Consider the following 27,786-nt stretch of genomic DNA (forward strand, 5'->3'; position numbering starts at 1 on the left):
GAATTTTCTCCGGTCCTGAAGCTCCCTGAGAAGTTTCACTCAAAGATGTGGCAGGGATGTCTCCCTTCACATCCCGGGCTGCATCTCAGCAGACAAAATGAAGGGCGGGATGGGGCCTCCCAACCGGTCTCGAGTGAGGGGTGCCTTCTCGCCAGAGGAAGGGTCACATTTGAGACTGTGAGCCTGCTGTTGGGTAGGGACCGTCTCTATATGTTGCCAACTTGTGCTTCCCAAGCGCTCTGCACAAAGTAAGCGCTCAATAAATACGATTGAATGAATGAATGAATGTCCAACGCCACACGCACGTACACAACCGCTCTCCAGACAGATGTACGCTGCCGGGTGAGAGTTTCCCATTTCCCCTCAGGCGTCCGAGCCTCATTCGCCGGCAGGACTGAGCAAACGCCTGGGGGAGGGACTGATAATCTAACAGTCCTCTTCCCTTTGGCTCTAGTTCTCACGACCCCTTGAGTTTTCCCCTCAGCCTTTTTTCCTCAAGTGTCAGAATCCTTGAGAGGACTAAGACATCATCATCATCATCAATCGTATTTCTTGAGCGCTTACTGTGTGCAGAGCACTGTACTAAGCGCTTGGGAAGTGCAAGTTGGCAACATATAGAGACAGTCCCTACCCACCAGTGGGCTCACAGTCTAATGAGGTCGAAGCAGAGGAAGCAGGTGATAGGAAAAAATTGGAATCCTAAATTCCTGTGTAAATGAGTGTAACACGAAACCGACCAAAAGACATTCATCTTCTAAACCTCTCTCCTAAAATGCTAGAGGATGATTTCTTTTCCAATTAACCCCCCGAAGGCCATAGGCACTGCCCACGTAGAGAAGCAGCATGGTCTAGGGGGATAGAGCCTGGGAGTCGAAAGGACCTGGGCTCACTCATTCATTCAATCGTATTTATTGAGCGCTTACTGTGTGCAGAGCACTGTACTAAGCACTTGAGCTCCGCCACTTGTATGCCGTGTGACCTTGGGCAAGTCACTTCACTGGGCCTCAGTTCCCTCATGTGTAAAATGGGGATTAAGACTGTGGGACAGGGACTGTGTCCAACCCGATTAGCTTGTATCTACCCCAGGGCTTAGACCAGTACTTGATACCTAGTAAGCACTTAACAAATACCATCATCATCACATACAGCACAGAAGATGCAGCCCAGGTGGCCAACTGGAGGGATCTCAAAACCCCACCACATTCCACATATGGTCAAAAACAGCATAAAATGGCCCTGCATTAATCCTGACCAACCAAGGTGGTAGGAAGCCTCAGATTGGGTGCCCCCACCACCCCCAAGCAAGCCTTCCTGCTAATACTTTATTCAGACTGATAGCAATAAAGATGAAACTTCACATTCCTGCTTGCTTTTTGTTATTCAACACCTCTGATCTTTCATATCGTTAAACCCGGAGGAGTCACTAATTGCCAGGTTTTAAAGCCCGCATCCTCGACTCACATAATAAAACACTTTTCTTTTAATTCACTTCTTCCTCATCAAATGAACATTCAAGTGTGGTTAGCAAAACCCCCAAATAAAAGCTGCCGTGAAGGAAGCAGGTGACATGCGTCATCCAGAAAACAATCCTCAGGCACAGACACAGCCCCAAAAGAAATCAGGGTGAGCTGAGGGAGAAGCGAGCGATATGCTCCAAAGAAATTGGAAACAGGTCCCTTTCCTAGTCTTACCCATTCTGAGGGGGTGAGGAAAGGAAGAGGCTTGTTTTCCTCAGCCCAGGGACACGGAGAGCCGGAGGGGAGAGGGAGCGGCTAGGATGTGACTCGGTCAATCTAGGCAAGAGCCGATGCTAATTTAGTGGGCCAAGTTGAATTTTTACAGGCAGCGTGACCTCAAGAACATAATTGCAAGGCTAAAGGAACACAAGCTCTCTGGAGCTGCCCCATCGGCAGGATGAATCTGTCTAGAAAGCAACTCATCAACAGAAGCAGACCCGTAAAAAAATCTGATTTCTTTCAGGTGAATAATGCAGCAGCGCTCAGGGTCAAAAATCCAACAGAGAGCTAGAGTGGGTGGTTGGGTGGGTGGCTCCGTGGCTCGCTGGGGTCTGTCTGCCTTGGGCTTCTTCCGGGAACATTTTCCGCCACCGGGAACCACCCCAAGAAACCCAGGTGGATGGATCCGTCCCGCTGCAGGTTTTCGGCTCGGCGAGGCTGGCTTGCAAAGCGAAGTTGATCTGTCTCCCAGTGGTCCCTCCATCGATGGCGCGTGTTCAGGGGGAAGGCTGCCGTGGCATGTCCGCTGCTGGGTAGGGACCGTCGCTATATGTTGCCAACTTGTACTTCCCAAGCGCTTAGTACAGTGCTCTGCACATAGTAAGTGCTCAATAAATACGATTGAATGAAAGAATGAATAGCTCGCATGGCCCAGCACTAACACACTCACACACACAGACGGGCTTCCGAAGGTCATTTGAAATGAAACATTAATACTGCTCCCCAAATTCACCACATCTCCCTGTCCACATGGAGAATAGAAACAAAACAGTGTCTGGTTAGAAAGTGGATCAGACATGCATTTAGGCAAATCACATGAGAAATGGTTACCAACCGAAGTATACATTTGGTATATGTACAGTAGTACATTCGGGAAGCAGTGTGGCCTAATGGAACGAACACGAGCCTGGGAATCAGAGGGTTTTAAACCCAGCTCAACCACATATCTGTTGTGCGACCTTGAGCAAGTCACTTCACTTTTCTGTGCCTCAGTAACCTTGTCTGTAAAACGGTGATTAAGACTTGTAAGCCCCATGTGGGACAGCGACTGTGTCCAACCTGATTCCCTTGAATCTACTCCAGTGCTTAGAACAGTGCTCGGCACATAGTAAGCGCTTAACAAATACCACCATTACAATTATTACATTACATTACATAATGCAGAATTGTATGCCGCAAACCATGAATCCCAAATTATCAGCACATAATAAATCCCAGATTACTTGTAAAACACCCAGCAAATTACAAAACATGGCACTTCAATCTAGTTTCCAATTTATTCTTCTAACTTAATTTCCGATATTAAGAGCAACAGAATTTGAAAGACTAAGTGCCCAATTTATTTTTTCCTGCAAGAATTTGGTAACAGATTCTTTGGCCTAGAGTCTAATTTCCTGCTCCAGAAGAGGATGCTTTTTCTGCAGGTGACCCCAGCGCAGACGAACCAGAAACCAGAAACAAGCCCAGCTTCAAGCCCACCACTGTTCTGTCAGCGGGACAACCAGGGCTCCTCTCCACGTCCCTGTCCCTATCTGTCCCGTGAAAAGACAAATAAAATCCATCCTGGGAAGTGCATTCCCATTTCTATCTGCACTCTTGCCAGGCATTCCACAGAAGCAGACGGCTCCCAGGTATCCCTTGGGATCTGAGTGGCTGCGGCTGGGATCCAGAACCTGCCCTATCTTGGGAGCCTGGAATTGGCCAAGTGAGTCACTTCCAGGGCAAACTAGACAGTTGAAAGGGAGCATAATGGCGACGTCTTCTCAATTAATTTTCCCTGTCGAGAAAAACCGGGCTTCCAAGAGTCAATCCCCCATAGCTTATTCTTGGATTGTCTGCTGGCTTTATCCCAAACCCACTCTTAAGCTGGTGATCATTTGACTCAGTTTCCGATTTTGCTTTGAACCCCTTCTCAAGCTATAACAATTCGTGCGAAGAGGAGACGCAGTGTAAAAGTAACGTGTTTCTTGATACTTCACTGGAAGAAGTCAAGTCCATCAAGTCACCAGTCCCATGTCACGACTCTTCACTCCCAGAACCTCTTCAGAAAGGATGTAGAAACCTGAGGTAGGCATGCACACACAAACACGCACATACACACATACCCCGCCCCATCTTTGTCAAATGGTCCATGCACAAGTATGTATCATGAAATCTTACGTAATCTTCCCAATTCCCTTTATAGCTTCCTCCTGCTCAGTCTTCACTTACATACACACACACACATACACACACACACACACACACACACAAACGCACATATCCTTCTTCCCGCCACCCTTGAGCAAACTCTAACTACAGGGGTGGACTCTACCCTCAGGAGAGAGTGCATAACACAGACACACATGTGCACACGTGGGCGCGTGCGCACACACACACAAACACACACACACACACACACACACACACAGAGATGGGACACCTTTCAAGCATCGGTTCTGGAAACCTGGCGTCCATTGCACTTTAATCAGAGCCATTCAAAATGTATCAACTCAGTGAAGACAGAGCTTTGTTTTTCACATGATTTTCCACCTCATTAAAAGCAAAGAAGAAGAGGAGGGGGCCCCGACATGTGTTATTAGCCAATTTTCCATAGATTTCTCACACTTCATTCTTGGGGCCCACACGGGCGTTTTGATTTCCCCGGGCCGCATTCTGCGGCCGACCTCCACCGCTGGCCTCGCACAGTACCGGGACGGCTAAGTGGACTACACCTACCTTGAACCAGGATCGAAATCGTTACAAAATACCACTCATTGAATAAATGATTCAATAAATAAATGGCGATGCATGCAGTCTTCTTCAACGCGTGGGTCGTTGGCTTCCCGGTCCAATGTGCCCCGTCCCCGGGGGGAGACCACCCTTCGCGTCCGCCATCGGACCGCCAGGCGGCCGCCCGGTGCTCTGAACCAATCGACCGGCATCGCCACCCCCCCATCTCCTCTCCACCTTCCCGCCTCCGTCGTCACCACCCCCATGGCCGCCACCACCACCACCGCCACCACCATCATCCCCGTCTCCACCCCTAAGCTGGCGCCCCGAGACTCCACCCCGGAGGCGCCGGCTCAGCCACAGGAGATGACGGTGAAGCGCTTGGATATGCACGACATGTTGTGGAGGACGATGCCGAGCAGGAAGACCAGGACGCAGGCCACCAGGATGACAGTGCACACGCCCGACCAGGTGGCACTCTTCCCCGCTCCGCCCCGCGGCTCTTGTTCTTCCTCCCCGGGGGCCGGCGGGGCGGCCCCTTGGAGGGGCCGCTCCTCGGCCGGGACGGTCACCACAGTGACGGACTTAGGCTGGCCCCCAGGAAGGAGGCGGCAGCCGACGTCACCCGGCAGCAGGGTGCGTTCCTTGGGAGGGGGCAGGGGCAGCATGTAGCAGCCGTTGCTGGGGAGTTTGATGAAAACGGGGGTGTGCTCGGACGCGTGGGGGATGGCGATGACCGCCAGCACCTCGGGGTCGTCGGGCAGCTGAGAGACGGAGAAGCCCGGGGGCAGCCTGGTCACGCCGCGACACCAGGGGCAGCGGAGGTCCTTCTGGCTGGTCCTCATCTGCTGGAGGCAAACTGAGCAGCAGGTGTGCTTGCAGTCCAACAGCTTGGGCCTCCGCCGGGGGCTGTAATAATTGAAACAGATCTGGCATTCCAGCAGAGAGTCCTGGGACAGGGGCTCCATGCTGGCGGTCCCGGGGGGGAGGAGAGACCCGCGGGATCCCCCGGCTCGGGCCCGCTCCCCCTTCCCACGCCTCTCCAGGACAGGAACGCGGTCAGGAGGCGATCGGGGGTCCAGCAGGTTCCCGGCCGCCCATGCCTGAGGGGACACAAAGGAAAACAAACACAGTTATCTCCCAAGGGAACACCACCAGACAAACTGAACCAGGAGTAGGGTGCGGCCCTGTGGCCCCTTTAACGCTTCCTGGGCCCAGAGAGGGCAGGGAGCAGGCGCCTGCTTGCACGGGAGCTTCTGCTGATGCTACCGAGGACTCCCGGTCTATTGCTCTGCTCCCACTGGGAGTTCTTTGCCCATCAAGAGAAGGGAAAGGGGTGGGCGGCAGGGAGAATGGGGGTACCCTCTGGCTTGGCATCCCATGACTCTACAAATCCCAAGCTTTACCCCAAATTTCCCACTGGAGCAGAAGCCCCCCAAAGGACCTCTCTATCCAGTCTACGTAGCTTTACCTAAAAAGGGCCCAGTGCAGATGTTTCGACTGTGACCACCCAGTGTGGATCTTGCCCTTCCAAGCAGGCAGCGACGCAAGACCTCAGCGGGAGGCGCCTTGCAGGCATCAACTGCAGTCATTCATTTGAACCCATCTAATAATAACAATTGTGATACCTGCGAAGCGCTTACTATGTGCCAAACACCAAACTAAATGCTGGGTAGATTCAAGATAATCCGGTCAGACACGGGCCCTGTCCCACTTGGGGCTCACAGAGTAAGCACAAGCGACAGTGGGTATGGACTTCTCACTTTACAGATGAGGAGACTGAGGCACAGGGCTGTGAAATGAAAGGCCTGAAAGCTCAACAGAAGAGGAGGACAGCAAGGGAAGCGGAATTTACTATTTTCCCGTCCACTTGGCTCATGGCCAGCAGCACGGAGGTCACCACCGGCAAGCACAGCAGAGAAAGGCCAACAGCCTTTCGGCGAGAGGAGAGGGAGAGGAACAGGTGCCCAAAACTTTCAGGGCCGAGGCAACAGGATTGCAAATCCATAAAGGGTTTCATTCTGCGTTAAACAATGCCGCGCTTACTTGGTGAATTTCCAGTTTAATTTCCAGAGTATAATTAACGATGATGATTAGTTTGGTAAAGAGAAGAGAATGTACGGGCAATGTTCCGAGGCTAACGAGGAGTCATTCTTTGCCCTTTCGGCACAAACCAGAAAGGGCAGCAAAACAAAACAGGTAAAGAAGAGGAAATAGCATTCAAAGAGAGAAAAAATATCAAATTTATTTTCAATTAGGGTAGGTGGAAATAAACTTCCGATGAATAAGTTTGGAAATCTATTTATGGCTCGGCATTCTTAATAGGTGAAAGGTGTTCTCCCTGCATGACGTGCTAATTCAATCGCAGGCCTTTGCTGATGGAAAATGTGTTCTGCAGACCGGGAATACAAACCAATGGGTGTACCGTATTGATTAACAATGTTTCGGAATTGCCCGCCATCGTGTTTGAGGGTGAAAACGAGGTGTCTGGAAGCTGGAGTCCCAGTACACTTCCGATCCATTGGGAAATTAGGCAGTGCACTCTCCGGTGATGAAATGATTTCAGAGAAAAGCAGATCAACACGGCTCCGGGAGGTTGGACATTCCGAGTCTGGCAACAATGAGGCACGAAGCTTTATACAACATTCCAAATGTCTCTCTCTCTCTCTCCCCCCGGCACCCCAAACCTCTCGTTTGCCCCCAACTGAGACCTCCAGTGTCTGGACCCTCTTCTAAAACTACTGGGCCTCTCCTGACCTACCTCAACATCGGCCTTTCCAACAACGTCCCTCTCACCCCCTTGGCTTCCATCATTCTGGCCCTGCCAACTGCAGCCCTGGGTCACCCAACAGTCTACTTCCTCCTCTCCTGCCCTCGTGCCACTGAGTGATCTTGGTGAGAGCCAAAACTCAATACCTGCCACTTCAAATCACCCTCTTGAGCATCGGGCAAAAACTCTACACTCTCAGCTTCAAGGCTGTCCATCCCCTCGCCCCCTCCTACCTCACCTCCCTTCTCTCCTTCTCCAGCCCAACCCGCACCCTCCGCTCCTCTGCCGCCGCTAACCTCCTCACTGTGCCTTGTTCTGGCCTGTCCCGTCGTCGACCCCCGGCCCACGTCCTCCCCCTGGCCTGGAATGCCCTCCCTCCGCACATCCGCCAAGCTAGCTCTCTTCCTCCCTTCAAAGCCCTACTGAGAGCTCACCTCCTCCAGGAGGCCTTCTCACACTGAGGCCCCTCTTTCCTCTCCCCCTCCTCATCCCCCGCCTTACCTCCTTCCCCTCCCCACAGCACCTGTATATGTGTTTGTACATATTTATTACTCTATTTTACTTGTACATATTTACTATTCTATTTATTTTATTTTGTTAATATGTTTTGTTTTGTTGTCTGTCTCCCCCTTCTAGACTGTGAGCCCGCTGTTGGGTAGGGACCATCTCTATATGTTGCCAACTTGTAATAATAATAATAATAATAATGGCATTTATTAAGCACTTACTATGTGCAAAGCACTGTTGTAAGCGCTGGGGAGGTTACAAGGTGATCAGGTGTCCCACGTGGGGCTTACAGTCTTAATCCCCATTTTACAGATGAGGTAACTGGGACCAGAGAAGTCAAGTGACTTGCCCAAAGTCACACAGCTGACAACTGGTGGAGCTGGGGTTTGAACCCATGACCTCTGACTCCAAAGCCCGGGCTCTTTTCCACTGAGCCACGCTGCTTCTCTTGTACTTCCCAAGTGCTTAGTACAGTGCTCTGCACACAGTAAGCGCTCAGTAAATACGATTGAATGAATGAATGAGCTGGAACCCTGCTCTTTCGCAACAATGAATTCCACACACAGGCCCCGCCGATTGGCCAAGCCTTTAACTCCCTCTGAAGCCTCCTCTGCTCCTGCCTGTACTTTCTCTAATCCCATGATCTCACCATTTTATTGACCAGATCAAGATCTTCAGACTTGAAATTTCCCAAGGCTCACTTCGCCTCTTCAGTACTCTATCGATCTCCTCCTTCCCGGTTGTTGTCCTAGTATTCTTACGTTCTGCCCCTCTCCCTGTGCCTCACCTCTCCCGCTCCTCTTCCTGATCTCTTCCATCCCCTCAGTCTCCTCTGGCTCTTTCCCTCTGTCTCCGAGCAATTGCCCCCAAACGCCACTGTTTCCTCCAGTTATCACCCCACCTTCTCGTGCCAGTTCCCGCTGAAATTTCTTAAATAATAATAATAATAATAATGATGGTATTTGTTAAGCGCTTACTATGTGCAAAGCACTGTTCTAAGCGCTGGGGAGGTTATAAGGTGATCAGGTTGTCCCACAGAGGGCTCACAGTTTTAATCCCCATTTTACAGATGAAGTAACTGAGGCACAGAGAATTGAAGTGACTTGCCCAAAGTCACACAGTTGACAGTTGGCAGAGCTGGGATTTGAACCCATGACCTCTGACTCCAAAGCCCGGGCTCTTGCCACTGAGCCACGCTTAAATGGGCCGTACACCTCAGTTCCAAAAATTCCTCTAATTAACCCCCAACCGTTTTTTGTGGTATTTGTTAAACACTTACTAGGTGTCAAATACTGTTTTAAGCACAACGGTAGATGTAAGTTAATCAGGTTGGACACAGTACCTGTCCCACAAGAGGCTCCCAAAGTAGGAGGGAGAATGGGTATTGAATCTCCATTTTACAGATGAGTAAACTGAGGCACAGAGAAGTTAAGTGACTTGCCTAAGGTCACGGAGCAGGGAATCAGCAGAACCGATATAAGAACCCAAGTCCCCTGATTCCCAGGCCCGTGATCTTTCCACTAAGCCATGCTGCTGCTCTGCTCATATCACCCATAAGTCATCCTGGTCCGGGTGTAAAGCTTTATTTATTTCCATTCGTCTATTTTTGTTTGTATCATTTGTGTCCACGTTCTTGCACTTTTCCCTATTTGATCATTTGTCTCCCTCCTTTAATAATAATGATGGCATTTATTAAGTGCTTACTATGTGCAAAGCACCGTTCTAAGCGCTGGGGAGGTTCCAAGGTGATCAGGTTGTCCCACGGGGGGCTCACAGTCGTCATCCCCATTTTACAGATGAGGTACTGAGGCCCAGAGAAGTGAAGTGACTTGCCCAAAGTCACACAGCTGACAGTTGGTGGAGCCGGGATTTGAACCCATGACCTCTGACTCCAAAGCTTGGGCTCTTTCCACTGAGCCACGCTGCTTCTCTAAGGTCATTTCACAGAAGCAAGAACACAGACCACATTCTTAATTTTTATTGGCTATCCCCCAGGGCCTAGTGCCCTGTGAAAAGTAGTTGCCCAGTACGTGATGATGATGGTAGCGGTAGTGTCCGACCCATCTGGTTGGGAGCCCTGGCTCTCCCACAGAAGGCACATGGACCTTCTTGAGCAGTTTCACCTCAAGAGTTTCTGCCCTATGCCCCCGAAGGCGGAGAGACATAGAACCCAGCCATCAGACCTTTTCTGATCTGATTAGCTTGTATCTACCTCAGCCCCCCGACAATGCCTGGCACAGAATTGACACCAAAATGACTTCCAGAACTAGCACTGCTTTCGGCAGCACAAGATGGGCGAGGGAAGACCCGACCACATATCGAAGCCCCTGGGGGGATCCCAGGGTGGCACAGTGGCCTGGCGCCCGAGAGCCCTGGACAATTCCAGGAGAGGAAAGGGTGAGAGCTAACGTCCGGACCGGGAACTCACTTCTGGAAGGTTTCAGGGTGTATGTCGCCCAATACTTGACTGGGGAGAGGCAGGTGGGAGGGAGAAACCATGGCAGAAATGCTCAAGTAATGCAAGAAGCAAGCTTACAAACTCCCTGTTGGAATCACTGCTGGGATCCCCAGCCTCAAGCCTGAGAGGGCAGTGCCCCCGACAAAAGGAAACAGTGGTAGTGAGGCTCCCTCCCCCCAACCCTCCCAGTGCAAAGCAAATAAGGTGGAGTTCTTCCTGCACTAGGCCCCTTCCCCATCAAGCCCTCTCCCCTCCCATCACCAAAGAAACCAAGAGGGTCCCTGGGCGACCCCAGCTGGGAGATTTTCCTTCCATCTGTCTTGCTCTTTCTCTTCCCGTGCCTCCCAGGAGAGGGGGGTTCTCACTGCTGACTGGCTTCTGGGGGCCCGCCAAAGCCACCCACTGTCCATTCCCACCCCATCCTGCTTCATCATGGTCACAAATCAATAGTCCAACTTTCTTTCCATTTTCTTCCCATGGAGCATCTGGGGACTAGGACAACCTCGCGGTTGAACGCGGGGAGCATCCCCGGCTGGGCCTCCTCTGAGCCTTCCCTCACTGGGAGGCGGCTCGTTGGTGGTGTTGCCAACTTGTACTTCCCAAGCACTTACTACAGTGCTCTGCACACAGTAAGCGCTCAATAAATACGATTGATGATGATGGTGTCTGGCTGAGGAAGAAGGGCAGGGGCAGCTGGTGGGACCAGGGGGAAAGAGAAGCAGGAGGAAGGGCAGCCGGGGTCGGGGGAGAGAGGGATTCAGAGCCAGAGAGGCAAGAGGACAGACGCTGGAGCCGTCGGACACCTGTGAGGAGAGAAGAGCAGCAGGGTCAGCCCGTGAGGCAACCGAAACCGAGTGGGAGAGGGGAGGAAGGCAAGGGAGACAGAGACGGATGGGACTGGTTTTTCAACACACCCAGGGAAACTGAATCTAAGGGTTACGGAGAATATTTTCAGCCGGTCACACAAAGAGGATACCTAAGAACACCTTTCACAAAGGGATGCATTATTCTCACTCACACAGGGTTCCTGCCCTCAACCTATTTACAATAAATAACGTAAATGAGTCAAAAATCAGGGCATCCATAATAGACTACAACAGTTAAAGCTGAATTTTACCGGGCTTCATGAGAGTCGGGTAGGAGAGCCCCCGGCACCGCTAAATCTTGCACCGATATGTGCTGTTCACACACCTGTCACACGGCAAGGTCAATCCGAGACTCCTATAAAGCAACTCGTTTTGGCGAGAGGGAGGGAGAGCCTCCCATAAGCTCCCCAAACACATTAAGCATTCTGTGAAAGCACTGCAGAGCACATATGATTTATGAGGAAGCCAGTTCCATTCGTTTTAGGTGCCCCGAGGCTGAAAAGGAGATAGAGGGAGGGGAAAAACGCTTTTCCAAGAGGAAACTAGCCGCTAAGGCTCATCTCAAATAGAAAGGGAAAAATCTTTTGAAGCTCCTTCAAATTAACAGTGAAAAATGTAATTTTACAATCTTGGCAATCACAGTGACAAGTAGAAAACTCGTTTATGCTGTAAGACTTCAAAGATGGCTACTCAAGGGTCAGTGTGGGGCTTTTCCCACTGGATGCCCACAGTCCCTGTCCTTTCACACCCCTGGTCGCCCTCCACGCCAGATGAGTCATCGTCCGAGTGACGACGATGGGCACAAGGACACCTGAGCGGCAGTAGAATGGCAGACCGAGAGGTCAACAGAACGAATGGTTTAAAAGCCAAGGGGAGCCCAACCTGAAGTAGTGTGCCACTCAACAGGGGGGATATTGGGAGCCTGCAGCAGGGGCACGGTGGGCGGATTGGCCCGGCGGGTAGCCGTCGGGAGAGCAGTTGGTCTCCTCCACTGAAGGCTCTGCAAATCCACTCATTGAGCAATGGTATCTACTGAGAGCTTACTGTGCGCAGAGCACCGTACTAAGCGCTTGGGAAAGTACAATATGACAGTCGGTAGACTTGTTCCCCGCCCTTTGGAGCTTACCATCTAGAGAATGGGGTTCCCAAGAGACAGGGGAAAACAGAGATGGGCCAAACCCATCGCACGACAGAGACCGGGCCGGCCTCATCTGAAGATCAATCAATCAATCAATCAATCGTATTTATTGAGCGCTTACTGTGTGCAGAGCACTGTACAAAGCGCTTGGGAAGTACAAGTTGGCAACATATATAGTCCCTACCCAGCAGTGGGCTCACAGTCTAAAAGGGGGAGACAGAGAACAAAACCAAACATACTAACAAAATTAAATAGAATAGATATGTACAAGTAAAATAAATAAATAAGTAAATAGAGTAATAAATATGTACAAACATATATACATATATACAGGTGCTGTGGGGAAGGGAAGGAGGTAAGATGGGGGGGATGGAGAGGGGGACGAGGGGGAGAGGAAGGAAGGGGCTCAGTCTGGGAAGGCCTCCTGGAGGAAGTGAGCTCTCAGTAGGGCCTTGAAGGGAGGAAGAGAGCTAGCTTGGCGAATGGGCAGAGGGAGGGCATTCCAGGCCCGGGGGATGACGTGGGCCGGGGGTCGATGGCGGGACAGGCGAGAACGAGGTACGGTGAGGAGATTAGCGGCAGATGATGTGTGAGGGAGTGTCGGTCCCTCGGTCTTTTCGATCTTCCTCACAAGCCTCTGGCCCCTGTTCAGCTGCCTTGCCCTCTCACCCACGAATGTGCCATCTGGGTAGACAGGCAGCGAGTAGGGGACTCTGGAGCCAGGTGCCGAGGGGCTGCCCTGCCTAACTGCCAGGCTGAGCACCATCCATCCAGCTTCCTGATTCAACTTCACGTCGGGAGAATGCTGCCTTCCACGTTCCTGGCATTCCTGTTTGGACAGGCCTGGGTTAGGCCAGCCGACCTGGAATTCCCCCTGGGAGGAGGCTCATAGGAAAGGCCCTGATTTCTCAGGCAGAATCAATCAATCAATCAATCAATCATATTTATTGAGCGCTTACTGTGTGCAGAGCACTGTACTAAGCGCTTGGGAAGTACAAGTTGGCAACATATAGAGACAGTCCCTACCCAGCAGTGGGCTCACAGTCTAAAAGGGGGAGACAGAGAACAAAACCAAACATACTAACAAAATAAAATAAATAGAATATATATGTACAAGTAAAATAAGTAAATAAATAAATAGAGTAATAAATATGTACAAACATATATACATATATACAGGTGCTGTGGGGAAGGGAAGGAGGCCCTTCTGCTTGTCACAAGCCACCTCTTCCCCATTAGGCACAGGCAGGGCTGAGGTCACTGGGCTTTGACCCCTAGGCCCCTGCTCTACAACCCAAACAAGCTACCAAAAGCCACGGCGAGCTCTGAACTCCCATTACTACCAAAGACATGATGACTTGAAGCAGCGTGGCTTACTGGATAGAGCCTAGGCCTGGGAGACAGGAGGAGCTGAGTTCTAATCCTGCTCTGCCACACGTCTGCTGTGTGACCTTCGGCAAGTCACTTAACTTCTCCGTGCTTCAGTTACCTCATCTATAAAATGGGGATAAGAGTGTGAGCCCCATGTGAGACAGGGACTGTGTCCAACCCTCATCAACTTGTATCATCTCCAGCGCTTAGAATAGTGCTTGGGACATAGTAAGCACTTAACAAGTACCATAATTATTATTGTCGTGCATCCAGCTTGTGGACGATCAAACTCTCTGGGGCAGCAGGACCAAGTCTGCAAGGACCAGATGTTTCCGTAAACAGATGGCGAAGAGAAAGGATCTCCGTGAGTCATAGAGTGTGCGCTTTGAAGCTTGACCCAGAGTACTTTGAGCCAGTTTCTGCCCTAACCATGGCCCAAGCCTACCTTGCCACCTGGCTGCCCATTCTCCGCTTAGCCCAACAAGCTGAGGGAAAAGCTTTGCAGGGTTTCCACGCTGTAGGGACACTGTGCTGGACCCTTGGCTGATACATTCCCTCAGGCGTGGGATGTGATTGTTCTTACCTGTATCTGGCCCTTGTGGATGCTGAACACATAGACCCCTCCATCCCCCCTCTCCATCCCCCCATCCCCCCCTCTCCATCCCCCCATCTTACCTCCTTCCCTTCCCCACAGCACCTGTATATATGTATACATGTTTGTACAGATTTATTACTCTATTTATTTATTTATTTTACTTGTACATATCTATTCTATTTATTTTATTTTGTTAGTATGTTTGGTTTTGTCCTCTGTCTCCCCCTTTTAGACTGTGAGCCCACTATTGGGTAGGGACTGTCTCTATATGTTGCCAACTTGTACTTCCCAAGCGCTTAGTACAGTGCTCTGCACACAGTAAGCGCTCAATAAATACAATTGATGATGATGATGATAGACCCAAAATGCTGGGATCACTGCCACAGAATCCTAACCGGAAAATCCTCCACCACAGTAACCTTGCCCTCTCTTGTTGGACTTTCACAACCAATTGCTATGATGCAAATGGGAAAATCATTTATCTCAACACGCGCCTCTGTCCCGGCATCTGAGATTTTAACTGGCCAACCCAGGAAAAAGGAAGGTCCACCTTCGGTGGCTAAAATCGCCACATCCCCAGATTTGGGCAAAAACCCAAAGGCTGGGCTGCCTGTGGTTAGAATGGCTCTGGCCAAATCCACCGCTGTAACTATGGGAGGCAACTCCTCAGCACTTCCCCTCCCACCTCTACAAGAGGAAGGTGAAAATGAAATTCAGACGCACGAGTTATGAGGTCATTCACACGGCTCTGTTGGAACAACAATACTGATGCCCTAGGATGGAACTCAGGGAAGAGAGGGTGTGGGTGTGCAGGCGGATGCGGGGGAGAAGGCGGGTTTTTCCTGACAACCTGCCCGGGCCCACCCACACCCCAACTCTGAGGGGCACAGACCTCACTTCTTACCTGAGGTTTGGCAAGGAGAGAGACTTCAGGACCAGTCCTTGCCAAGACTGCTTCTGTTCCCAGCCCACCCCATGCCCTTCGCAGCTGCTGATCCCCCGCTAGGTTTTAGAGGCTCCCACTGGTATGTCTGCGGTTGTTTTCTACCGCCTCTTCCACTCTTCTATATCTTTCCTAGACTGTAAGCTTCCCATGGGCACTGGAAAGTTTCTGCCAGTTCTGTTTTATTGTACTCTCCCAAGTGCTTAGTATGGTGCCCTGCACATGGTAAGCGCTCAATAAATACAATTGACTGATTGATTGATCTCCTCGCCACCAAGATTGAAAGCCCCACGGGGACAGGGATGGGGCCGGAATGATTTATATCTTCTTGGCCTCAGCATCTAGCACAGCACTCACCACCCAGTAAGCCTCAATAATGCAGTAACGAGTTTACAGGGTTCAAGCTGGACACGAGATGCCGGGATAATCGCTGCTTCCCATCCGGAAAGAGTAATTTTCCCAAGTTAATCACCACTTGGACTCTGGCTCTCCCACCTTGCTCCGGCGAGTCTACCTCTGGTCACTCTAAGCTTTCTCCCTATTCCCCAAGCCTGATCCACTCAGGAAAGGGGAAGACAAATCCCCAAACAAGTCTCCTTTCGGACGGACCTCAGAAACCCGCCTACATGAGCTGGGACGGAGGCCGGGGGTGGCGGCACGGCTTGGAGTCGTGGATTCCAACTGAAAGGAATTCCCTAATGCTCTTATTGAGTGACCCATTGGACCAAGGTCACAGCCCAGCACGCTGCGAGGCAGTGCCGCCCACAGCACGAAGTCAAGCCCAAGGTCACCTCGGACTCACCAGGGCCGGCTGCAAGCTCAAGGCCACGCTTCCCTCAGGAAACAAAGCCTTCCAAATCAGAGCTTAATCGCTGCGACTCTGCTCTGTTTTCCCACCTCACGGAACAACAGCACAGATACACACCGGCTCCCTTTCCTGCGGAAGCGATCCTGGAACAAGAGAACGAACCCCACAGCGGGTGGCTGCCTTTCTGGCTATTCGCTTCCTTCAGCTGATGAGAAAGCAACTCTGTTATACTGTTCTCTCCCAAAGACTCAGTACAGTGCTCTGCACACAGCGAGCCCTCGATAAATACCACTGATCGATTGAAAGAGTAAAAGGAGATAGCATCGGGAAAATCTCACCAATCACCCACAAGACCGGGAGAGGAAAGGCAGAACCAGCCACACCAAAAACCCCTCACAGCTGGACACCTGCTCGCCTCTCCGCTCATCGCTCTACAGGCTGGTCCCCGAGCCGGCCTTGGCGATTACGATCCTTTCCGACCCGGGCATGAGCCCTCAGCCGTGATGTCCCGGCACAGTCGGCTTCCCAACAGGCACTACCGGAAAGGGGCAGGGGAAGAAGAGAGCAGGGTCACTGACAGAGATGGGAATGGGTAAGGGGACGCATGTCCCAGGGCTGGGATGAAGAAACAAGCCCACAATCGGAAAACTGCCGGGAACAGGGAATGCTTCCTGGCACAGGTCGGTCACCTAAGGGCCCGGAGTCCCAACCTCATTCCCCAGCTCCTCTTTCCAGGGATGCCCAAGCTTCCTCCCCCATCAAGTCTGCCAGACTATGGCTATGCCTACCTTCGGAGCCCTTCTGAAATCCCATCTCCTCCAGAACACTTACCAGTGCATTTTTTTTCTTCCCAGATCACATCCTTGCTACTATCCCCTGAGTTTACATATTTGAATGCTTCTTTATCTGTAAATTATTTTACCTCAAACTCCCCATAAAATTGGGAGTTCCTAAGGATAGAGTTGGGACAGACAATTACTTTCCCCCCTCCTTCAAAGCCTTATTGAAGGCACACCTCCTCCAAGAGGCTTTCCTAAGCCCTGTTTTCCTCTTCTCCCACTCCCTTCTCAGTTGCCCTGACTTGCTCCCTTTATTCATCCCCCGTCTCAGCCCCACAGCACTTATGTACATATCTGTAATTTATGTATTTATACTAATGTCTGTCTCCCCCTCTAGACTGTAAGCTCTTTGGGGGCAGGGAATGTGTCTATTTATTTTTATATTGTATTCTCCCAAGCACTTAGTATAGTGTTCTGCAAACAGTAAGTGCTCAATAAATACAATTAACTGACTGACTGGACCAGTGCTTCTACCTCTACTGTATGTTCCCACATGTTTGGTTCAGTGCTCCACACACAGCAGGTGCTCAACACATATTCATAATTATGCATGTGCCAAACACTGTACTAAGCTCCAGGGTAGATCCAGGTTGGACACAGTCCCCGTCCTACACGGGGATCACAGTCTAAGCAGGAGGGAGTACAGGTACTGAATCGCTATTTTACAGAGGACAAAACTGGGGCACTGAGAAGTTATGTGACTTGTCCAAGGTCATCCTGCAGGCAAGTGGAGGAGCTGGGATGAGAACTGAAACCTCTGACTTCCAGGGCCGTGTTCTCTCCACTGGACCCCACTGTTTATGCTGGGAGCCCCCTGCCCGGGGCTGACCAGCCAGCCTGGACCTCTCTCTGGCTGGTGGCTTCAGGAAGACTGGGGCATCGAGAGCCACATCCAAGAACAGCAAATGGGAAATTCCTCACCATGGTCAAGGATAACCTCTGCGGGCTCCGGGATGGATCGGAATCTCCGTCACCACCAAAAAGTCTCACCTTTAATGAGAAGGACAGACTTAATGGAGCTAGAAATATACGAATGAAGTAGAGAAGGGAGGGAAGGTGGGAAGGTACAGGCAGAGGAAATGAGAGCATTTAGCAATGTCCATGAAAAACCCCTACTATTCTGGTATTATGTTCTTAAGCCCTCTGGATTGTAAAGGCAACTCACAGAATGGACTATCTGCTGTGGGTCCCATCACAAAGTCTGCCTGTGCTGGGATCAAAGGACTCCCATTGATTTCCCCAGATGTTTAATCCCGCTCATATGGCTACCTTGTTTGCCTTGCGGTTCCATGGATTGCATTCTTCTACTGAACAATTTGTGGTGAATGTGCTATTGTTTTACTTTTCTGGGGGAAACGAGGAATGTCAGAATATTTCCTGAGAGAAGCTCTGTTGCCCATTTTCGGTGTAGTCATGCCTGGTGACTGGCTGCCAGGCGCCGAGAGGAAAGGGCGGGCGTTTCCGGCTTCCCAATGGTTCGCTCGCTCTTCAGAGGCTCGACTGTGCCGTCCCAGAGCTGACGAGCGGGAACCACCTGCGCCTCACCTGGCTGCTTACGCGGTGACCCGGACTTGTCCTCCTGGAGTTGTGCCCCCATAAGAAACTCATCGCTAGCCTGAAATCGGGGATGAGCAAGGCTGAATTCCAAACACCCTCCTTGGTCCTATGACCTGGGGGAGTGGCGAGTGAGCTCTGCTCTAGGATTCCCATTTTGAGGGAGATTTTGATCATTCTGTCTCACTGCAAGTATTATTCTTGACTCTCTCAAACAGATGTTCCCTCCTCCTTCCTCCCTTCCAAAAGAGCTGGGAGGCTGCTGGGGATCTGCTCTCTCTGCCATTGAGGTGTAGCAGGTGTGGAAGCGAAGAGTACTTTAAGAACTATGTCCTAGGAATGAGGCAATGTTCTGTCTTTTAAACTCTGGAGGCCATAATTTTCCAAAGACTTCCCTGAGTGAAATGGAGCTTCAGATTGAGATGAGCCTAGCATCTCTGCAAGTTCCTGGAGAAAAAGCTTGGTTTTCCGGTTAGATTCAAACTTTCACTGTTACTACAGAGCCCGTTGTTGGGTAGGTACTGCCTCTATATGTTGCCGATTTGTACTTTCCAAGTGCTTAGTACAGTGCTCTGCACACAGTAAACACTCAATAAATACAATTGAATGAACGAATGATCCCCAGAATCCTAGAGAATGCACAGTTTGAAACTGGGGGACGATACCTATTGGTTCGTGGAGTTGACTGAAGAGAAATTCCATTTCTTTGAAAAAATCCCCAATTAGAAGAGATATCTGAAACTACAAAGTGGAGATTTCAGTAGAAGTAATGATTAAGAAGAAGAGGAAAAAAAAATCAGAGACACAGCCCTTCCCCCTAACAAACAAAGCGCATCATCTTTCAGTTGGCAGCCTGGAGGAATCTGGGTGGGAAACACGTCTGGAGCTGCCGGCCTCCGCGGCAGCCTTCTTGCCACAGACGGCCGGCTTCCGTCCCCTACATCAATAATGTGGCTGGGCCAGCCCGGTCTCCCTTTCGGGTCTCACACTGCGATGTGCAAACAAGGCCTGGGGAATGAGGAAAGCAAAAACACGGACGGGGAAAAGCTCGTGGAAGAGTGTCGGCTGCCTTTGTGCTGAGAGTGACCAGGGGCTTAATGTTAAGCGCCCAGAACTCCTGGAATTTAAGACTGTAAACTGTAATCTCGTTGTGGGCAAGAAACATATCTGTTTATTGTTATATTGTACTCTCCCAAGGGCTTAGTACAGTGCTCTGCACACAGTAAGCGCTCAATAAATATGATTGACATATGATCAGCTAACTGACCAAGAATTAAGGGCACCATGATATTTTCTCCCTTTAGGTGTGATCCTTCCCAGTCTTCAAGGAAAGATAATAATTTGTGGGGGGAAAGGAGGGGTGGCCTCCCATCGAAAATAACAGTAATAGTGATGATGGTATTTGTTAAGCGCTTACTATGTGCAAAGGACTGTTCTAAGCGCTGGAGCACTGCTCTAAACACCCGAGTCTCAAACCCATCATAAGGGGTGAATCGTGAGGGGTGCATTACAGAGCTGACTGCCCAATACACACAAGGATGTCAGAACTACCTTTTGCCTGACACGCTGATAATGGGTAAGAGGGAACAAATGCCGGTTTCACTGTTTCCCTCCCAACCCACCTCCAAAGACGGGGTGGGAGGAGGCTTGGGAAAATGCGTGTGGGCTCATAATGCCTTGTCGTTATTTTCATGACTCTATTAAATCACATTATGGAATGTTTAGGCCCCCAGGTTATTTGTCAGATGAAAGAGGGAAAACGGTGGGGTGGGGAGGAGGGAGTGTATCTTTTTTAAATTTCTGGCAAAAGTCAAAATTCACCTGGGTCTCTCTCAGAGACCATTCAGTACTGCAATGCCAAGATTCAGATCCCCATTGTTAGTCCGCCCAGAACTGACCAGAGGATTGGTCTAGACTGTGAGCCCACTGTTGGGTAGGGACCGTCTCTATATGTTGCCAAATTGTACTTCCCAAGCGCTTAGTACAGTGCTCTGCACACAGTAAGCACTCAATAAATATGATTGAATGAATGAATGAATTGGTCTCAAGTACCCCCTCCAGTTGCCCCAGAGCAGGAGGGCTGCATCCTGCTCAGTGCTCACAGGAAGGGAAGTTGGCACTGCAACCCACTGCCACAGCCAGTGCCGAAGCCAGCACACAAGCCGCTTCTCCGATGGTGGCCCCCGTCCACCGCTGGACCATTGCTATGTATTCCCCATGACCCAAGGATAATAATAATAATAAATGTTAGCATTTGTTAAGCGCTTACTATGTGCAAAGCACTGTTCTAAGCGCTGGGGGGATACAAGGTGATCAGGTTGTCCCACGTGGGGCTCACAGTTTTAGTCCCCATTTTGCAGATGAGGGAACTGGGGCCCAGAGAAGTGAAGTGACTTGCCCAAAGTCACACAGCTGGCAATTGGCGGAGCTGGGATTTGAACCCATGACCTCCAACTCCAAAGCCCGTGCTCTTTCCACTGAGCCACACTGCTTCTCAAGGATACCTGGTGGGCCCGAGGATGCCCGGTGGATCCAAGGATGCCTGGCCATTGGCTCGTTCTTTCTCCCTTCCAGATTTCTACCTGTAGTTTTATTTATATAAATGTCTGTCTCCCCCTTTGGACTGGAAATTCATTGTGGGCAGGGAATGTGACTGTTACATTTTGGTATTGTACTCTCCCAAGTGCTTAGTACAGTGTTCTGCATACAATAAGTACTCAATAAATACAACTGACTCCAGGGTCAAAATGGTTTTCCTTCCCAGGATGATGATGCAGGTCCAGAAATCTGTTCCATTTCATTTTTGAACAGCTGCAGCTCTGTTCCTTTTCCAGTTTTTTAATGCACACTGAGACATGCAATTTGTGTCCGGGCCCCTGCAGCCAATATTCTACTCTGGACGGCAATTCATCCAAGCATGGCTCGATTAACCTCCCTCTACGGCACACAAGCTCTCACTCACTGGACACTTTCTAGCAAACTGACAGTCTTCCAATTAAAATCTTGTTCTCGGCTTCTGGGAAAGCGCGTCCTCCGCACACTTCAGAACTCTCGAGACGGTCCTCAGGTCCAATCTGAGCTTATTTTAACCTCCTCATTTTCTAGTCACGGGCTCAGCTGCAACCCCGCCGCCAGGAAAATTGGTTTAAAGGCTCGGCCACCCTCTCGTGACAGAACGCTCTTTAGCCCAGGCTGGAGGAAGATCTGCAAGGGACACGTCTCTAATCACCAGCCCTCCCAGATGTCTCCCAACTCACCAGGCTAGGTTTGGGCCGTGGGCCTCCCCTGGCCTCCAGCCAAAGCATCTCTGTCCGAGTTACTCCTCAGCCTCACCTGAACCAGGTGGGAGAAGGTCAGTCAAAGAAAGCAGTGGAGGGGTGCTGACCGGGAGAGAGTGTGCAGCAATCAGCTGAGCAGACTGCTCCCACCTCTCTTCTGAGGGTGACCTTGGCAGCAGAATTTGGAGCTCCACAGAGGCCGAAGGCCTCCAAGAACGAGAGCAAAGAGGAGGAGGGAATGCAATCCTGGAAATCTGCCTGGAGGTTCACACAGGTTTGATTAGCAGTTCTCTCCCGGACCCAGAAGCAAAGGTGGAGGGGGCCTGAGCATTCCACAGAGGCTCTGCTATGTCTGCGGTCCTGTGCATGGAGATCCACATGTGTGCAAGGCCTTGGCCTGTGTGCATGTCACAGAGTGCTTGTACACCTGGGCCTGCTGAAGTCTCAATGCATGTACTCTAGGCTTGGCAAAGAGATCCCTGTAGTGGAGGCTTCTTAACTGGGGAAAATCCACCCCAGCTGCCTTTGGATCATTTAGCTGTCTGCTGAAAGAGAGCTGTGACTCTAGGGAAATTGTAGACACTGAGAATGCTTCCCTGGACTCATTCCACCAAGTCGCGTAAGAAATGTATTTTTTTTTCCAAATAAGCCCAAGGGACACACGACTTGGTCCTGAAAATTTGGATTCAAATATCGACCCCTGGCCGACAAACTACAGAAACAGGGCACCATCCTGTCCCTTGAGATGAAGGGAGAGCAGACTTTGAGGTGACCAAGGCTGGGGGCCCAGTGGTCTGAAATTTTCCAGGGCATGTTGACAGATCAATCCATCATAGGGATTGATTGACATGGTGCTCTAGTCCCTGCCATCCAGGCCAAAGGGAGCCCAGTGGTGTTGTAGCTAGAGAAAAGGAACGGCCGATGAGACCAAAAATGGGATAATTTAAGGATGTGGAGAGTTTGGGAAAAATAGAGATTTAAAAAAACCCCAAATCCCACACTGGTACTGCTTCCCTAGAGAATAATAATAATGATGATAATAATAATGTGGTATTTGTTAAGCGCTTGCCATGTGCCAGGCTCTGTACTCAGCACCGGGGTGGATACAGCAAACCGGGTTGACCCAGTCCCTGTCCCACATGGGGCTCACAGTCTCAATCCCCATTTTACAGATGAGGTCACTGAGGCCCAGAGAAGTGAAGTGACTTGCCCAAGGTCACACAGCAGACACTTGGAGGAGCCAAGATTAGAATCCACGATCTTCTAACTCCACAACACGGATACAGACAGGGCAGGGCGGCGAGGTTTCTGACTGGTGGAAACCATGTTTACTACAAAGGAGCTTTCTGATGGGCTGTCAGCTTGATCCCTTCTTTACTCAATGACACTGCAGCCTGGGCAATGTCGGTGTGCATCCTAACGGCAAATATCTCACATCAGAGGAGCAGCCAGAGAAGTGACTGGGCCTGCTGGGGAAGACGGCACTATTTCCATAACTGAATCTCTGGAGGGATCATAGTACCTCAGCCTGATCCTCGGGTCTCATTAGACGACTAAAGAGAGAGAAAGATACGATAATCAGATCTGTTGAAAAATTAAGACTGTCAAGCACTAATGAAATATCATTCCCCTATCATCCTATAATTGTCCCAGGAAATATAAACTGTGTCATTATTCGACTCAAGTCGATAATGCTAGGAAAAGTTTCAGCTTTTCCCAGCATACTCTCCAAAAGCCCAGTTTAATTTGAAAAGTATTCACTGAAATATTTCACACTCTTCCCTGGAAGCGATACGGACACCATGCTACACGTTAAAGGACATAGTCACACTACCAAGATGCCAGCCGGGGAAGAAAAATTCCAACCAGGCAAGTTTTAGGAACTGGGATAAGCCCTGTCATCAGCTGAAGCCCCAGGTGAGCCTCAACCCCCGATGGGCAGCTTGGGAGACTTAGGGTTGTGGATTCACGCATGGATCCCCGATGTTTTTGTCAGCAAAATGGGGAGAATGCAGCTTACGGGACCATTTCCCCACATTTCAGATTCCAGCAGTCACGAAAACTCTGCTCTGGGTGGGGAACTGTCTGGAAATGGTTTTGTTTTCACTGGACACGAAATTGGATCATCAAAAAACACAGGCCCAGGGACACCCTTGCTCCAGACATTGGGACAGTGATGCAACCTTCCTTCTGGACCCGTTCTCCAAACTACTGCCAATTCAGAGGCGGTGAGTTATTTTCAGCATATGCTGTGGAAATCACCCCCTAAATCTAGCGGTAACCACCCCCACATGCCCCCATCAGCATTTCCCAAACCACCAGCCCCCAGGCATCACAAGGGCAGCAGATCTCTGCTAACTCATCACAGACAAGGCGTCTTGGGGTGGGGGTGGGGGGCGTGCCCCCAGGGCAAGCCCTTGGGAACAGAAACCGGGAATTTGAACTGTACATTCACCTGAAGCAGATAATAATAATAATAATAATAATGGCATTTATTAAGCGCTTACTATGTGCAAAGCACTGTTCTAAGCACTGGGGAGGTAACAATTCCAGTTCCCTCCCTCATCTCCCCCTCTTCCCCCTCCCCATCCCCCCAGCCTTACCTCCTTCCCCTCCCCACAGCACCTGTATATATGTTTGTACGTATTTATTACTCTATTTATTTATTTTATTTGTACACATTTATTCTATTTATTTTATTTTGTTAATATGCTTTGTTTTGTTGTCTGTCTCCCCCTTCTAGACTGTGAGCCCACTGCTAGGTAGGGACCGTCTCTATATGTTGCCAACTTGGACTTCCCAAGCGCTTAGAACAGTGCTCTGCACACAATCAGTGCTCAATAAATACGATTGAATGAATGAATAATGAAAAGGTAATCAAGTTGTCCCACGGGGGGCTCACGGTCTTAATCCCCACTTTACAGATGAGGTGACTGAGGCACAGAGAAGTCACACAGCTGACAATTGGCGGAGCTGGCAAATACCACATTATTATCTCTTTCCACTGAGCCACGCTGCTTCACCGTTGAGGTCACCGTTTCAGAACCAGGTCCGAGCCCAGACCGCCAGGACTCCATGGGTGCCAGCAGGACTCCATGGGTGCCAGCAGGACTCCATGGGTGCCAGCAGGACTCCATGGGTGCCAGCAGGCCACTGAGTCAGTGAGACTCTGTCGCCTCCTCCCTCTTCTTCCATTCCCCACCCCACCCCGCTCTGCCCTGCTGTCTCAGATCCCAGGAGTCCAACCTGGTCCTGCCCAGTCTTGCCCAGGTGCCCATGATCTAAAATGAATGAAGGGCTCACAGGACCAGGAACTTGGGGCAGCTTCCTCCCAAGCAGCCAGGACCGGCACAGACGCTGGCTAGCCCAGAGTCCGCCTGCGGGCAGCCCCCGTGGCCCACACCACGGAAGCCAGGACTGACCTGGAGCAATGGACTGGCTCTGGTTCGTGAGACACGCTGGCACACATGCCTCTACATGCTCTGTCCGGCTACTCCCAAGGAAGAGTCAGGTGGCAGAGGGGAGGAGGGAAGGGGCGGGCACCTTCAGCAGCAATGGCACTTAAGATGAGCAAGGGAAAGCAAGGGGGAAAAGCAAGACCAAACATCCTGGGGCACATCGCTTCCACATGACCAATCAATCAATCAATCGTATTTATTGAGCGCTTACTGTGTGCAGAGCACTGTACTAAGTGCTTGGGAAGTACGAGTTGGCAACATACAGAGACAGTCCCTACCCAACAGTGGGCTCACAGTCTAAAAGTCAGCTGACCAGTCAGCATGGCCTAGTTGTGGCCCACTGATGGCGAGGGCAGAAGCCGAGGCGCGGGGGAAAATTCACGTCAGGCCCTTCGGCTCCACTGATTCCTTCGGAAGTTTCACCGGCCGTGGGGAAGCTGGCTGGAGGCTCCTCCTCTCCGCCTTGTTCATTGGCAGCCATTTTGCCGGGCTGTATCGTCAATGTAGAAACAACAATATTCCCAGATGGTGGGATTCTTTTTTTGTTTGTTTGTTTTGAAAGGGGAAAAAAAAAACCCTTGGCCAGGACAGAAATAGAATGGCAATTCCTAATTACAGCACTTGGGGAAAGGAAAAAAAAAAAGCTAAGAGCCTCTAGCTAATACAGTGGTCCAGAGCTATCTCTGTGAAAGCTTTCTCTTGCTGGAATGAGAAAGGGGGAAGGAGAGATAAATGGCAAACTGCCTTTCCCCTTCCTTCCCTGCAAAGCCAGGGGTTCCAAGTGCAGTCAGTCAGTCAGTCTATCATATTTATGGAGTGCTTATTGTGAGCAGAGTACCATACTAAGTGCTTGGGAGAGTACAATATAACAGACACATTCCCTGCCTATAACGAGCCTACAGCCTAGAGGGGGAGGCAGACATTAATATAAATAAAGTTACAGATATGTACATAAGTGCCAAGGGGTTGGAAGTGGGAAAGAATAAAGGGAGCAAGTCAGGGTGATGCAGAAGGGAGTGGGAGAAGAGGAAAGGGGGGCTTAGCGCAGGCGGGGCAGGCTACGGCAAGGGAGATCACGGCCTTGTGAGCCCCTGGACAATACACTCACTGTGCTGGTCTGACTTTACCCAACAGTCTCCTGATGGAATTCAAGTCTCTTCTCCCTTGGTCTGTCTGCGGTGCAAGCCAAACCAGTGCTATTTATAACAGCCCTGCGTATACATGAAGGCAGGAAGTGGGTTCCAGCCGAGGGATCAAATCATTTTACAAGCCCTGTGCAACACCAGAGCAAAAGGCACCCTCTTCTCTTCAGGGTGGGAAAACCGCGGTAGAGACATCGGGCGTGTGTGGAGAAACGCGGGGCCGGCTGGGCTGGGTTAGGAGTGAGAAAGCTGAATGTATTCGAAGAGGTCCCCTCAGCCGTTAGGAGAGCGGGTACCTGCCTGCGAAGGGAATTGCGTCCTACTCCTGCTCGCCTCCTCTGTTGCCCTTGGCAGAGCGGGCTGAACGGACTGGATGTCTGGCCTGACCACGGGTAGGAGACCACTTAGAGCCGAACACTGCGCGAGTCACTTCACTTCCCCGTCACTTCCCACTTCACTTCCCGGTCACTTCCCACTTCACTTCCCTCCTCTGCAAAATGGGGATTCAATACCTGTTCTCCCTCCTACTTAGACTGGGAGCCCCATCTGAGACCTGATTATTTAACTACGGTATCTATCCCAGTGCTTAAAACAGTGCTTGACACATGGTAAGCGCAAAGCAAATCCCACAGAAAACCAAAAGTAACAACAAAAAAAGCACCTCCCCTGCAACACACTCCCTAAGTAACTGACTCTTGGACTGTAATCCCCGTGAGGGGCAGGGGCCTCTCTAAGCCAGCCCTGATCTCTCTCTCCCTCTGCAGTTTTACAGTTCCTCCTGCCTTCTAAACGTGTCTACTTGGCTGTTCCACCGACACCTCAAACTTAAAATGTGCAAAGCAGAACTCCTTATTTTCCCACTCAAACTTTGTCCTCTCCATGATTTTCCCGTTACTGTAGACAGCACCACCATTCTTCAATTTCACAAGCCCCTAACCTTGGCATTATCCTTGACTTATCTCTCATTGAACCCACGTAATCAGTCTATCACTAAATCAGTCAGTTCAACCTTCACAATATTGTTAGGAGTTGCCCTTTCCTCTCCATCCAAAGAGCAACCATGTCGATCCAAGCACTTGTCTTATCCCACCTTGATTACTGTATCAGCCTTCTTGCTGACCTTCGTGCCTCCTGTCTCTCCCCGCTCAGTCCACATTTCATTCTGCTGCCCGGATCATTTTTCCACAAAACCGTTTAGTCGTTTTCCCCGCTCCTTGAGAATCTCCAGGGGCTGCCCATCCACCTCCGCATCAAACGGAAACTCCTGACCATCGGCTTTAAAACACTCAATCGCCTTGCCCCCTCCTACCTCACCTCACTGCTCTCCTACTACAATCCAGCCCTCTCCTGCCCATGTCCTGCCTCTAGCCTGGAACGCCTTCCTCCTTCATATCTGACGATGATTCTCCCCACCTTAAAAGTCTTACTGAAGGCACGTCTCCTCCAAGAGGCCTTCCCTGACTAAGCCCTCATTTCCTCTTTTCCCGCTCCTTTCTGTGTCACCCTGAATTGCTCTCTTTATTCACCCCTCCCTCAGCCCCACAGGACTTTTGTACATATCTGTAATTTATTTTTATTAATGTCTGACTCCCCCCTAGACTGTAAACTCGT

General features: G+C 50.5%; 1 protein-coding gene across 1 annotated transcript in view; it reads right to left on the reverse strand.

Moving 5' to 3' along the window:
• Nucleotides 1–4,172: 4,172 nt before the first annotated feature.
• The window catches only part of RNF152 (ring finger protein 152), a 36,211-nt gene continuing 12,597 nt past the window's right edge, over nucleotides 4,173–27,786 (reverse strand). The window contains exon 3 of the mRNA XM_038770509.1: nucleotides 4,173–5,551. Coding sequence (XP_038626437.1) covers nucleotides 4,802–5,416 — 615 coding nt within the window. The 5' untranslated portion in view covers nucleotides 5,417–5,551 and the 3' untranslated portion in view covers nucleotides 4,173–4,801. The remainder of the gene's footprint in view (nucleotides 5,552–27,786) is intronic.

Source organism: Tachyglossus aculeatus, chromosome X3, assembly GCF_015852505.1.
Source record: "Tachyglossus aculeatus isolate mTacAcu1 chromosome X3, mTacAcu1.pri, whole genome shotgun sequence".
NCBI classification, from domain to species: domain Eukaryota; kingdom Metazoa; phylum Chordata; class Mammalia; order Monotremata; family Tachyglossidae; genus Tachyglossus; species Tachyglossus aculeatus.